Source organism: Camponotus vicinus, unplaced genomic scaffold (assembly GCF_025532165.1).
Source record: "Camponotus vicinus isolate PSW18456_S1 unplaced genomic scaffold, iyCamVici1.0 SCAF_13, whole genome shotgun sequence".
Taxonomy (NCBI): Eukaryota; Metazoa; Arthropoda; class Insecta; order Hymenoptera; family Formicidae; genus Camponotus; species Camponotus vicinus.
This window is the reverse complement of record NW_028141949.1, coordinates 2518829-2533238: the sequence shown is the minus strand read 5'-3', so window position 1 is coordinate 2533238 and position 14410 is coordinate 2518829. Positions and strand designations below refer to the sequence as shown.

At 32.6% G+C, this 14410-nt stretch overlaps 1 protein-coding gene across 7 annotated transcripts in view; it reads left to right on the top strand.

Moving 5' to 3' along the window:
- Positions 1 to 14410, top strand: part of Msp300 (Muscle-specific protein 300 kDa) — a 104873-nt gene that overhangs the window by 46221 nt on the left and 44242 nt on the right. For all 7 annotated transcript variants that reach the window (XM_083086550.1, XM_083086551.1, XM_083086549.1 and 4 more), the window contains 10 exons: positions 70 to 720; positions 875 to 1476; positions 1629 to 2271; positions 2386 to 2724; positions 3062 to 3367; positions 4030 to 4181; positions 11364 to 12174; positions 12255 to 12413; positions 12494 to 12856; positions 12954 to 13064. In XM_083086550.1, the coding sequence (XP_082942676.1) occupies positions 70 to 720; positions 875 to 1476; positions 1629 to 2271; positions 2386 to 2724; positions 3062 to 3367; positions 4030 to 4181; positions 11364 to 12174; positions 12255 to 12413; positions 12494 to 12856; positions 12954 to 13064 (4137 nt within the window). The remainder of the gene's footprint in view (positions 1 to 69; positions 721 to 874; positions 1477 to 1628; positions 2272 to 2385; positions 2725 to 3061; positions 3368 to 4029; positions 4182 to 11363; positions 12175 to 12254; positions 12414 to 12493; positions 12857 to 12953; positions 13065 to 14410) is intronic.

The window sequence follows — 14410 nt, the reverse complement described above, 5'->3', positions numbered from 1 at the left end:
TAACTTTAAAACATTAATTATACATATTAATCTTTAATTAATATATTACGTTACATTTTTTTTATATAGGCTATGTTAAAAGAAGCGGACGGAAAGCAACTGATCATCGATACGTTGGAAAAGAGAGTCGTTAATATGCAAAACGAATTGGAAACTAGCGAACAACAACAATTAGAAGCCGATACGAGGGCTTTGCGGGGCGAACAGATTGAGTTATGCACCCTTTTAAGGGAAGAAATATCCATCGTTAGTGTGGCGGCTGAAGCACGTCGTAAATTAGAATCTGATATCGAACAAGCTCGAAATTGGATAAGATCCAAAGGCAATGATCTGAAGAAACTTAGCGGATATTTACCTTTGAAAGCGTCGAAAGTAGAGCAAGATATTATACAACATAGGAAACTGGAAGCGGATATCGATTCTTTTAATGAAGGCACTCTTAAAGACATTCAAAAACAAGGACATAATTTACTGAAGGATTGCAACGCAGAAAGTCGCGTTAAACTCCAGGCCCTGTTGGACGATCTGACTAAAGATTACGAAGAGTTAAAGAAAGAGGCAAAGGAGAAGCAAGCTTCCTTAGCAGATCTTCTTCAGGGCCGCAAAGCCTTCGAAAGTGAATTTGATAAATGTCAACGATGGGTCAAGGAAGCTGAAGTGGCTACGTCTTCCGAGTTGCGACCTTCTAGTCTTGATATTCTCCATGAGCAACTTGCTAAGGTATGATATATACCTTTCAAATATAGAAATAATAATTTCCAAATCGACTAATAAAAAAATTATAATCAAAAGATTTAGAAATATTCATATATGTTATTATTCTACATTATTTGTAATGTGTGCATTTAATATAACAATTTCTCTTTTTTTTCAGTATGATCGATTAAAAAAAGAGGCGCAAGAATATGGCGAAGACATAGAAAAGATAAACCAACAAGGAAAATCAATTTTGCCAACCGTGAGCGACGCGGATAAACAGGAACTGAGCGAGCAATTGAAGAACATGAAGGAAGCTCACGGACGAGTAGCAAGTGTAATAAACGATAGAGCGATCGCGCTTCAAAAGAGCATAGATGAAGCTGAGGAAGCTGCCGCACGAGTGGCGGAGGCCATTCAATTCATGGCAGATATTCAGAAAGAGCTACACGAGTTGAATAAACCCATAGGTGCTCGTATAGAGGACGTGGAAGGAATGTTAACTGCTTACGAAAAAATTCTCGACGATCTCAAGGCAAACAAAGCAAAATTATTCGATCTTCAATCCACTAACGTTGGAGACTTACATGACGTGCTAGCTCAACAGGATGATCTAATAAGAGCTCTCGAAGCGCAAATAGCGAAACTTCGTCAATTACTATTGTTACGACAACAATTTATCGCCCTAATCGCAGAGATTACTACTTTTATTATTAAATATACTGAAATTGTTCGCGATATCGAGAAATCCGGGCAAACGACGGAAGAGAAGATTAAAAGGTAACTATAATTACTGATTAGATAAATATAATATAGGCAATATTTTAAATTAAATTTTATTTTATTAATTATTTTATTAATTTTATTAATTATTTTACATTTTTATTGATCTATATTATTTATAAAACAATAATAATCTATGAATTTAATAGATACGACGACGCTATATTAAAAATTCAAGAATGCGAAGCCACTCTTGCAAGCGCGACAGACAAAGGACAGCAAATAGCGACGGAAGGTTCAGCTGTGGATAGGAACAATGTGACAGAACAGCTTCAATCATTAAAACAACAATTACAAGCTCTTCGCAGAGCAGTAGAGACCCAAAGAGAACAGCACGAACTGGCGGCAGCCGAGCATAGAAGACTCGCTAATGAACTGGCCGACATCCTCGACTGGCTTGAGAGTAAAGAGAAAGAAGTCAAGTCCAGACCACTTCTGGCGAGAGATCCAACTAGCGTCGAGGCAGAATTGAAAAAACATCAAACTCTCTGTACCGATGTGAACGAGTATCTCGATAGGATTAGAAATTTAAAGCAATCGGTGCGCCATGAAGAAGGAATGCCTGGATCCTTGAAGGAGATGTTAAGCGAAGCAATGTCTCTGGTGACGTCTTTACCGCGAGAGATGGAAGAGCGAGGAAATTATCTCGAGAATAATATGCAGATGAGGTTGGATTACGCCGCTCTTACCGATAAGCTTCATAATTGGGCTCGCGAAGCTGAAATTCGGTTGGAGAGTAATAAAGAAGGTCTCGACTTTGAGAACATTTTTAATGATTTGGAAGAACACAAGGTGAGAAATTTTCTCTTGTTTTGTTTTCTTTTTTTAATTATTTAGATTATTTAATAAGCCTAGTATTCTCTCGAATTAATAAGATTAATTATCAACTATATATTTCTTTTATAGATATACTTTAGTACTGAATCTTCGATTCGTGAACTCGTGTCACAACAAATCCAACAAGCGGCGGACAAAATTTGGCCTTCTTTAGACAGTTACGAGCAAGAAGAGCTGAGTGCCCAGCAACAACAACACACTCAGTTATTGAAAAATACCCTCAATACAGCTAAATCGCAACGTTCACGTTTAGAACAAGGTGCAGAGATGTGGAGAGATTATACGCAGAGCTTGGAACGTGTTCGTTCTGTTATTAGTAGGACTAGATTCACAGATGAACCGGTCACCACGTTAGCTGGATTACAATTCAATATTCAGAAAATTACGCATGTCCTGAATGACATCCAGGTAATTAAAAAGCAGCAAGACACGAATAATTATTTTCTTTAAAACTTTGCAATATTTTTATACAGAATTAAAAAAAAAATAGTGTTAAACTTTCTTATTAAGTCATATTAAATTCATATTTATAGATATTTATAGTAAAATATCGTTTTCATATGTATAAATTAATAAAAAAGTATTTTGCCAAATATACTAAATTTTTTTAAGATATATTTATCTTAATATATTCTATATTTATCTTAATTTATATATTCTATATTTATCTTAAAGAAAAAAAATAGTTTGTACTGCATAATAACTTGATTAATTATTTTTGATATTTTATCGTTGTTTTTTGCAGAATCAACAATTCGAGCTGGATCTCTTGAACGAACGTGGACAAGAGGTTCTTCAACTTGCAGACGCCAATAATAAAAAAGCAATAGAATTGCAACTTTCAGAGATCAGTGCAGAATGGCACGAATTAATATCAGGTTTTGAAGGACGTAGAAATGCCCTCGATGCGCTTTCACAGCATTGGGAAGACTTGGAAACGCAATGGGCTCTCATCGAAACGCGATTAACTGCGATCGAAGAGAAGAACAAACTTATAGATACAGTGATACGATCGAAACAACATTTGATTGATACTATTAAAGCATTGGAAGTAAGTAATGCTTCTTAGAGTCATAATTTTTCTGTTTTAATTACCATTAAAATTGTATTGCATCAGAAAAGTCCTGCGAATTTAAATTTATTTAAATTTATTATATAAGAATAATTAAAGATACCGAAATATCGTGCTCGATAGTTATTACTTATGTACAGAAATATGAAACTGGTTGCAATAACATGTACGTCACGCAAGGCATATTTTTGATCCTTTAAATGGCCTGTACGGTGTCGCATTTTATGTGAATACATATTCTTATCGATTTACTGTGGGCCAACGGTACAGATATACAATTAGTTCTGTCTTTCTCTCTTTCCGATGCACCCTTTATAAATGCCAAACGTGTCGGACTAGTACAGCCAGGCACCACAGGTGCTCGGTCCTCCAAAACTATCTATTTTAGTCTCTCACGAATTATCAAACGGTGAACGCTCGTGGAGAATCGTCGCATATGTCGGCGGCATTTTTATTATTATAAAATTACTTATCTTTACACATATGCCTTATCAGAAGTTATTGCTTCAGTTTGAAATTTATAACTCATGTCAAATTAAAATATTTTTATTAAATTTTATAATAAACTGCTCTTCGAATTTGGTGTAAATTGATCGCCGATGATAGATTTAACAAACTTCTTCTGATCTTGTTGCGAACAGGAACTCGTAACGGAAACTGAAAATCTTAAACCTGCGACGGAAGAAGTGAAAAATTTGGCAGGAACTGTACTCGCGTACCTCGCAGCCTTTTCAGAAGCATCGGCACGAAATCTCGAGGAACGCCTCGAGAAACTACAAAAGTTCAACGAATCGTGAGTTAGAAAATGCATTGTTTTGTTTTTGTAAATATCTGCTCAGTATGGACCAGCACCATCTTACATGATTGGCCAATTAAGTCAGTCGATGATCGTTCAATATTATTTTAGATAACAATTAAGTGACAAATATTAATACGATATAATTGCAATAAGTTAATGAGAAGTAATAGGAACAATATAATTTTAATATTTGTTACAATATTTTTTTATTTTGAGAAAAAGAGATTTTCTTCTTCTTTTCCTCTTCTTTTATATTCATTTTATAATATGTATATATTACCAAAATATAACAAATGAATAATAATAATAATAATTTCATATTTATACTATAAATTTACTCCGAATTTATAAAGTTGAACTTTCAGATATTAAAGTCTTTTTTTACTGATGTTACATCGTGATATTGCAAATAAAATATGAAATAGAATATTAGGGAATTCGTACATTTATTTTCACTATTTGATATATAAACGAAAATATAAACTTGATAATATTTTAAATTGTAATTTAAGTTTTTAATTTTTAGTTTAGAAAATTTTATATTACATTTGTATTATATATATTATTAAATATATGTAACTTTATATTAGTTTATGTAATTTATATTAGTATAATTTTAAATTAGTTTACACGATCTTTTTTTGACGACTGGCCACGGTGCTAAAAGTCCTTTTGCGAGCAGATTTGCATGTGCATGCATAATTGTGTATCTGAGGCTTCTGCTTATACGCTTTCTTTTTCCTTTATATATGCATTTTTTCTTTCAGCAATTCTATATTCATCTTTATATTTTTATTGATATAATCAGCATTTATAATATTTCTTTCAGGTGATCTTATTGTTTTAGTCGCATAGCATATTGCAAAAAGATATTATAAAAATATATTATAAAAATAATAATAAATCCATATGTATATATGTATGTAGGTAATATAAATATTTATATGTGTTCATTTGCATATAGGTATAATTTATTTCTTTAATTTTAACATCGCACGTTTAGGAAAGGATTTTATATACATATATAATTCTAGAAAAAGTTAAATTGCATTTTTCTTTATAAATGATAACCAACAAACCGCAATATATGCTACAGTTTTTGGCAAGGCTTTCCAAAATATGATTTTATTCCGCGTCACGTAGGATTTAAAACATTGCCAAAACATGTGACATAAACAATCAATCTTTGAGTCACAAAGTTACCAAGTGGCGAGATATTTCGTCAATAAATGAAAAAAATTAAATTTTAATACGATATAATTGCAATAATATGTATGGCAATTATTATAAAACAATTATTAGACCATAATATCGTAAATCAGTACGATTCTTTTAAAAGGCCATATCCTTAAAGAACAAAAAAATAATAATGATAAATAATTGAAAATTATTGAAGCGGATTTAAATTTCCAATTAATTCGTATAGCTGCGAAAATTAAAGCACGTATATTGATATTTAATCAATATCCATCGATTCATTGCTACTCCATTACATATCGTGCTATGTCACCGCCAAATTCATCGTATGACGTAACACGACGCCGTGTAACACTCGATATAAGAAGGTTGTAGCCGAGGAAGGTCGATATGCATTCTAGAGGAAAATGTGTGGCCCCTCTACCATACTTTTTGCCGTCTCGTACATGACCACGCGTTAATTTATCCAGTCATATCCGTGTCGGCATCGACAATACGTCGCGCACGACGCTAACAATCGCATCTTGCGTTACCGGCGAATATCATCGATAATCGCGCGTGTTTATGAACATTTAAAACGGATAACGTGTCGCTATGTGACGTGCATGTTGACATTTTGCCAAGTGGGAAATCGCCATCAAACATAACATTTTCGGAGCATAATTACAGTTGACCCCACGTGTGTTGCACTGTCAATGTACGAGTGGCGTAATTTTTATTTGCACGCGGGACGCAGCTCGCGAAAAAGAAACTGTCATAGATACTGTTATTTGGACAGAAATGAGCTTACACTTTGGGAGACCCGCTCTTCCGAGGTACGATATTACTTGTTTACATCAAATGTCAACGAGGAAAAAGAGAGAAAGATAGAGAAAGACGGAAGAAGAGAGAAGAAGGGAGAGCGGAGGAAGAGAGAGAGAGGAATAATTGTATCAATTCGATTGGGAATACTCGCAGAATTACATTCCTCCATAGTACAAATTAATCGGAGCAATGTATTGCTGAAACTTGTGAAACCGTATCTTTCTCACGGCGCAAACGTCATACAAGAACGTTCATTCTTGTATATATATATATAATATATACACGCATGCGCGCAAAACGCAACAAAATATATTATCACGATATTGACACATGTTTATTCTGAGATAAATTGAAAGATAAATTGAGAGATAAATTGAAAATTACTTATAATTGGGAAAAATTAAAATAATTAAACTCATAGCCTCATATTTCAATGAGAAAACGTTTAATATTTTGTAAAATTAAATTTTTGGGTACGGATTCTGCTACAATTTTGTTCTAAATTTTTTCTGTTCTCATTATTTTGGATTAATAATTAAAAAGTATAATTAAAAAATTATTTAAGATAAGATGCATTATATATTTTTTTAAATTATTATGTAATTGGTTTACACATCATATATAAAATGTTACATAGGGACAGAAATTGATCTCTCTCTGAAAACGTACACACATTTATTGTAAATGTCGTAGATTTGGTAAAGTTATTTAACATTAGTGTCATCGATACACAGTTCGCTGGCCGATCACAGGATATGATGCCAATCGAATACGCGCTAAATATAAGTATGATGCCCGAAACAGAATCAAACTTCTAAATTGTGTATTACAACATACTGCGCAACATATGCAATACAAGAAATGATGTATCTATGATACTTATGTAATAACATGTGCCATAATAGTGTCATAATACTTGATACCATAATAGTAACTGCCATAATATCTTGATAAATATTTCGCATTAGCGCATACAAATTGATTATAATTTTTTTACTAATTATACATGTACAGAGTTATTTTAATAATCAAGAAGGGCTATAATTTTTGTTAAATAAAAATACGAAAAAATAATAGGAAAAAATGTTACATTAAAAATTCGTTATCAATCAAAATGTATCGTATATCAAAACATAATCAGTATGAGAGATTATGCTGTTTATAAATCTTGAAAGAGTATATTTAATAATTATTTTTGCTTTGTATAATTAAAATTCTGAAAAAGCGCCAAGAAATTAAACTTCAAGAAACTTCTGATCGAATTAATATTTATATATTTGATAAAAGAGATTCCAACAACAGTAGTAGAAAATAAAAATTATCTTTTATCAATAGTGTCTCTTTTATTAAAATTAACTCGCAAGTATTAATATGTAAAACTATTTAGATGTTTTTAAATCCACAGTCCATCGCATATTAAAAATTCATAAAAATTATATAACATTTTAATTTTCTTTTGAACACAATTTAAAGCTTAGAAATCAAATTCAAAGGTTGAATTGCTGCCGAAATTTCTTGAAATGAATTGCAGAAGAAACAAACATTTTTGTTTCCAGATTTTATGAGCAAACATTTAATAATTTTTCGGCATAACTTTTTGATAGTTTCTTACAGATGAATTATATGCGCTTTGCAACTATGTCCATAAAATACGTAAAAATAATATAGAAACGTGTAGTATCTAACAAAAATTATTTCTAATTTTGCTTAATAATATTTTTCTTTTATCTTCAACTATTTTAAAAAAACAACCAAGTTACGTGGATCTATTCATCTCTAATATTGGTATATATCTCTTCTTTTAAAGATATATTTAAATAAAAATGTATTTTTAAATATATTTATTTATAAATAAAAAAATCAATCAATTCTTTTATACGCTCATAAATATGCTTATAGAGATTCCGTATATAAATACAATATTTATATTACAAAAATTAATTTTATATAAGAGAATGTTCAATTTTTACATTATTTTATACTACTTTTTAATATAAATACTTTCTTGTATAAACAGATATAACTGCTTGATCTTTTCTTTTTTTTTACTATATATTCCCTATTTTTCTTTTAGATTTTCAATTTTCCTTCAGATTAGTTATCTGAAAAAATATATAAATATAAATATAGATCATATCATATATATATAATATATATTAGCATATTAAATAATATAAAAATTACATGATATATTATGTTATGCGATTTGTTTCGAAATATATAATTACGATATATATATATATATATATATATATATATATATATAAATTCTCTATAAGCATGTTTAAGATATGCAAAATTAATTTATTTCCCTGATCAATTGATTTTAATGAAGATTAGATTGATAGATTGATTCACAGGTTCTCTTTCTATTATATTTTTATTCATACTTTTATCTTAATTTATATCTTCTAACATTTATATATCTCTTTTTGAACAATAGTATATGCATGTAATCTTCGTCGCAATTTCAATTGTCATACTATTATGGAATTGTTTTTATGACTCGTGTTTCATGATAGTCACAGTACCGATTAAATTTAATATGCAATACACACACACACAGACACACAAATGTAAAAATCTACCGGCTCAATTTGATTGAAATATAAACTTTTGCTATTTCTGTTACATCTTTATAAAGAAAAAACTAATGACAAATATCAAAAAATATATAATGAATCATGCAAAAAACGTTTATAATAAAAAGCTATAAAACTACGAAACTAGCCGCTGTGGTAAATGTTCTTGTTACAAATCGCGCGATATAATCGCCATATTTTTTCATTCAAATTGTTTTATCATTCAAAATTGTTTCACATGATCCCCGTAACTCATCGGTCTTCAGCCGATTATTCTTAGGATGTCGTTCTTGGCTAGTTGAGCCGGTCTTAAGACCAGGCCGCATGCGTCGCGGCGCCTGGCCAATGCGTCTCGACGAACATGCCGACGAAAGCTAGCTTTAGCGACTACATCTGACTACATCCTTCCAATAACGTTTCGAACTACGAACCCTGCTGTTTAGCTTGATAGTGCCGCGCCATATTGTTGTCCGAATAAACGCGAGAACAAGAACGAGGATTAAAGAAAAAAATAAGCGGAGAGAAAAAAAAGAGAAGAAAGTGAGAAGTTTGCATTCAGTTCGCCATTGATTATATTGCGAAAACGCGAATACCGCGCGATTATCGCATAACGGATACATAGGTACATATTGTTGACTTACCGCGCGTTGATTATGACTATAATTATCGTGTAGAGAGGGATATTCGTATAGAGAAATTAAGAGTGATTTCATTCAAATGTTATCGTTAAAGAGACATTTTTATAGTAGCTATATTAATAAAATAATCGCACAATCCGTGATTAGCAAATTACGCGATCGATGAAATCATTGTGAATTACGCGAAACCGCGTGAGAATAGATAATCATTTTGCACTCGACACATAGCGCCAGAAATAGAATGTAATATAAATGTTAATAATTTCTCAAACGAAACTCATTAATAAATTTAATCCGGCTGTTGTGGCACGCAATACATAATTTATTAAATTCCTATTGATTTAGATACGCAATTTTTGTTATTGCGTGGGCATAAAGCGGTATAAAAATTGTTATCGTATAAATTCGAATAAGCTTCTCTCGCGTGAAAGATCCACGTTTTTTCAATATTACGCATAACGAAATTATTATATTTAGCAAGAGATTGCATCCAACCGTTGATGATTTAATTTTATGTGATGATGTCATCATAAGAAGAAAATCTACAAGAAAAGAGTTGTTTCGAGCAACGGGACAAAAGTCAGCAAAAATGCGATCATGATAATTTATTATTATAATTGTACATTCAAATTAAGAGATTATGCTGTAGCGCGATCAATTATAATAGATTAATAATTCCATTTTTATCAAGAGTAAACTTTCTCTTTATGAAGGATAAGAAGACAAAAAACATGATATATTTTAAAGCTGTAATTTTGCACATTTTTTAACAAGTAAAAATATATATTGTAATCATTGAAAAATTGATTATTTCGTGTTAACTAAATTGAAATTATGACGCTTTTTTTCGAAAGGATGATGACAGCATGCAAATTCTTGGCAGATGACATCAATATTTAAATTATTCTGAATTATGTTGACTGCGTAATTGGTAGCTGACATGAAAAGATTATATACTTGCACTATCTCTGTATTTAAAAAAAGTTTCTTTACATTTACACTAAAAAAATGAAAAAATTTTTCGAGCGGAGAATAAAATTTAAAAAATTACATTTATAATTTGTCTTACTACAAGAATCAATATTTTATTTAACCTTGGGCGCTTTTTTATTGTCCTGAATAGCTTATTCGGTTTAAAAATTATGGAAAGAGTAAAAATAAAAATATAATAACATTTCGCTTCAAAGAGGACCAATTATTAAATAAAACATCAATTATTAAATTAAAATTTCAAAACTAAAAATACATAATATAATTAAATAAAATAATCGCCTTTCTCAAAAAATTGTGTGTAGTATCTTCCTCGTAGTGTGCCACAAATATGCATAGTTAGCTAAGTTCCCGTTGGTACATACTTTCTTCGTCTACTTTTAGCCAAGGCTGCCCCGACTCTGCGACTTCGCCTGGGATCGGGCCAGGCGAAAACACAGCGACACGCATTTCCGATTCTAAATTTGTCTCACCTCGCTGTAAATAATTAGTTTTTCAATCTATTAATTTCATAAAATCTTTTTTACGCGAATCTTTAATGTAATATATCTATCTCTCCAATTTGTACTTATTTGTACTTATTTGTCGCCAGAGCAATATTTCAAAGAGTTATGCAATGTTGTCGAAAATAAAAATTATTTTTAATTATACATTTTATACCACTTAATTTATAAATAATATATACTATAAAATTTTTGATAATTAATGGTATTTATATCCAATCTTTTCTATCAGGAGAGAGATATTATAGGAATAAATATGTTAATCTCAGATATATAGTTTTATTTAAGCAATAAAACGTTCTTAAAAAATCTTCCTTTACATGTTTAATTGTATTTATTTACATTATCATGCATTCAATGCGTTTATGTAAAAATAGTATATCTTTAAGAGCCGCTTCTTTAATCTCTGCGAGAAGTGTTCTCGCTATTCACAAAAAGTCACTGTCTGAATCGTCATTTCAGACTCATTGGCTCGCTTCGTGGCAAGTCCGAAAAGGCGAGCGAAGATTTGGAAGCGCTCGAGAACATTGAGCGTGAGATCGAGCGTTTGCGGAAACGATTGAACGAGGCGCGCGAAAGCGCCTCGAACTTATACGTTTACGGCATTGATCAAGACGCAATCGAGGCTGAACTAGGCGACTTGCAGACGCAAGTCGAGGACTTCGTCGAGACTGCGAAAAAATTCTCAGGAAGCATTAAGGCGCGGTACCAAGCTAGCCAGCAGCTGGTACCGAGCGACATTACTCAGCATTTGACCGCACTCGAACTCTGTGCCGAGGCAACAGCACAAGCGATGGAGGAGAAACAGAGAGAGCAAAAACGAGCCAGGACCACCAGATCGGACTATCTGACCGACGTGGATGAGGTGCAGGCATGGATCCGACAGGCTGAACTCAAGGTACAAAACAGATCGATCGAGCCGGCCGTCCTCAGGGAGCATCTCAGACAGATACAGAATGAGCTGGGCACAATCAGTGACAAGCTCGAACGATTGACGAAAAACGGGCAAACCATCATTAAGAATACGAGAGATGACGCTGAGAAGGAGTTGATCAACAGCACAATCAACAATCTCACCGAGCAGTTTGCGCAAGTCAGAAGCTGGCTGGAAGAGAAGAAACAAATTGTAGGCGACACCTTAGATGCCTGGCAGAGGTTCCTAACTCTTTATGCGGATGTTAAGGCATGGACAGAAGAAAAGAAACAATTTCTAGTCGAGCCGCTCAAGCTCAGCACCCTTGTGCAATCCAGACAAAGACTGCACGAATATTCGGTATGTGGAGAAACAGTCATTTTCGCATTCTAGAATATACATAATTACGGTATTCAGCTGACACTATCTTCATTTTATAGACGGCGGTCAAGAGCTGCAAGCAAGTGAATAAAAATCTTAGCGATATGAGTAGAGAATTAGAAAATATCGGTCAGGTAACTAGCGTAGGCGATTTGCCAGAAAAGCTGGCCGAAGCGGAAGAGGGCAAAGTACAGGTCGAGGGTCAGCTATTGGAAAGGGTTAGTGAATAACTAGTGAATCTTGAATTGATATCTAAATAATTATTATTTCAATTAAACCGAAAGTCCCCGTATTGCAGAATGCATTGCTGCAAGAGGCCAGTGAAGAATGGGAGCAATGTGAGAAGAAAATGAAGGATGCGCGAAATTGGATGGAGAAAGCCAGACAGACATTGGAGTCGCCGCAGAACAAGAAGAAATCGTTGCGCGATCAGCATGCGATCCGCGAGAAAATGCTTAGCGACATCGCGATCCAAAAGACGAAGATCACAATCTCGGTAGAGAAGCTCGAGCTGCACTTTAGGTCCGGTATCGGCGGTGATAACCGAGTGAGAAACGCAGCTGACGATTTGATCGCCGAACTCAATGCTCTTCACAACACTGTCAAAGAACAAACAAGTTCTCTAGAAGTCTGTTTAGCACAGATAGATCAATATCAACAGGTTAGCGGATTGGGAAAAGTGTCAATCGATCACAAATCATTCACAATTCTCTTTTTCTCTGTATCGCGAGCGAAAGATGGTTTTGTTTTCGTTTCAGGAAATTCAACAATTGAGACAATGTATCGTGCAGGTGGAGCAACAGCTGAGAACAGTGCTCAGCCCGACGTATATGACAAACGATCGAGAAAAGGCTTTCCAAGAGCAACAGGTAGGCAACCTTTTTTCCATTACTTGCACAAGTGCGCTGAAGCAGCAGTTAATTTTGGCATTTAATGACATTTTCGATACCAACTCAAAGCCACCACCAAGAAAAAACGCGTTCCTTTATTATTATAACTCTTTGAATTATTGTATCGTGCGTGCTATTGTCGGAGGTAGTTTTCAGCGTTTTCACGTGCGCGGTTAGGCAAATTTTTTTTTATTTAAAAATAGCAATAGAGCACAATCAGAAATGCACTTCTAACTAACCGTCGATCGAGCCACTAACCATATATGTATATAGAACATGTTTCCGAGTTATTGGCCATTTTATCTTACCATGTCAGAAAGAAACCTACGTTTTGAAATATTTCTAAAACAAATTCCACAAACTTATAATAGCGAGAAGAATATTATCGAATAATATTTTTTCAAAATTTTATTAAGAAATGGCGAATAATTATATGTATAAACAACCATCAGCGAAAACATCTTCTTGGATGAAACATTTTCATCAGATTATGATCGAATTTATTAAGTCGAAATTATTATATTTAATTATTAAATAATATGAATTAATTAAATTATATTAAAAATTTAATAATATTAAAATAATTAATTTGTATGAAGATGTTTTTGGTCATGTGTATATTATACCCGCTTTCATTTAACATCTTACATTTTTCTTTCATTTGCAAACCTTATTTTCCTCACCTGCAAAACTTTATTTATTAATCAAACTCCTTGTTATTATTTGTATTAAATTTATATAAATTACCTGCCTAACGCATAATTCTAAAAAAAATTTCTAATTTAAAATTTCTTACATCAAATCTTACTGTTACAGATAATTATATAATCAACTAATAATTATTAAATTTGCCTATCCTACGCTTCTTGCAATAAACAATGCGAAAATTGGAAATTGGTTAAGAAGTAATTTATTTCACTCTTCTTTACATGATAATATTTATCACTTGTTAACAAATTGGAAAATGAATCTTGAAAGTTTTTGGTTCTACGTGTTCATCATGGTGGTACATTATTTACGGGGTGCTGGTTGGTATCATGTTCTAACTATTTTGTTTCGTTTTTCTTTCTCACACTTACGTATACACATAATCTACTTCACAGACGTACGTACCTTAGTTCCTAAAATTATTCAAATTATTGTTCTGAAGGAGATTACTTGATTTTGCTTGTTTTGTGTTTCTTTTTCTGGTTTTTATTTTTTTATTGTTTATACTTCATTGTACGGTGTACATCACTACATTTTCGTATATATTCGCTCTTACACGTATATACATATGTGTCTACACGGACACGTGCGCGCGCGCGTGTGCATCAACGTAAATA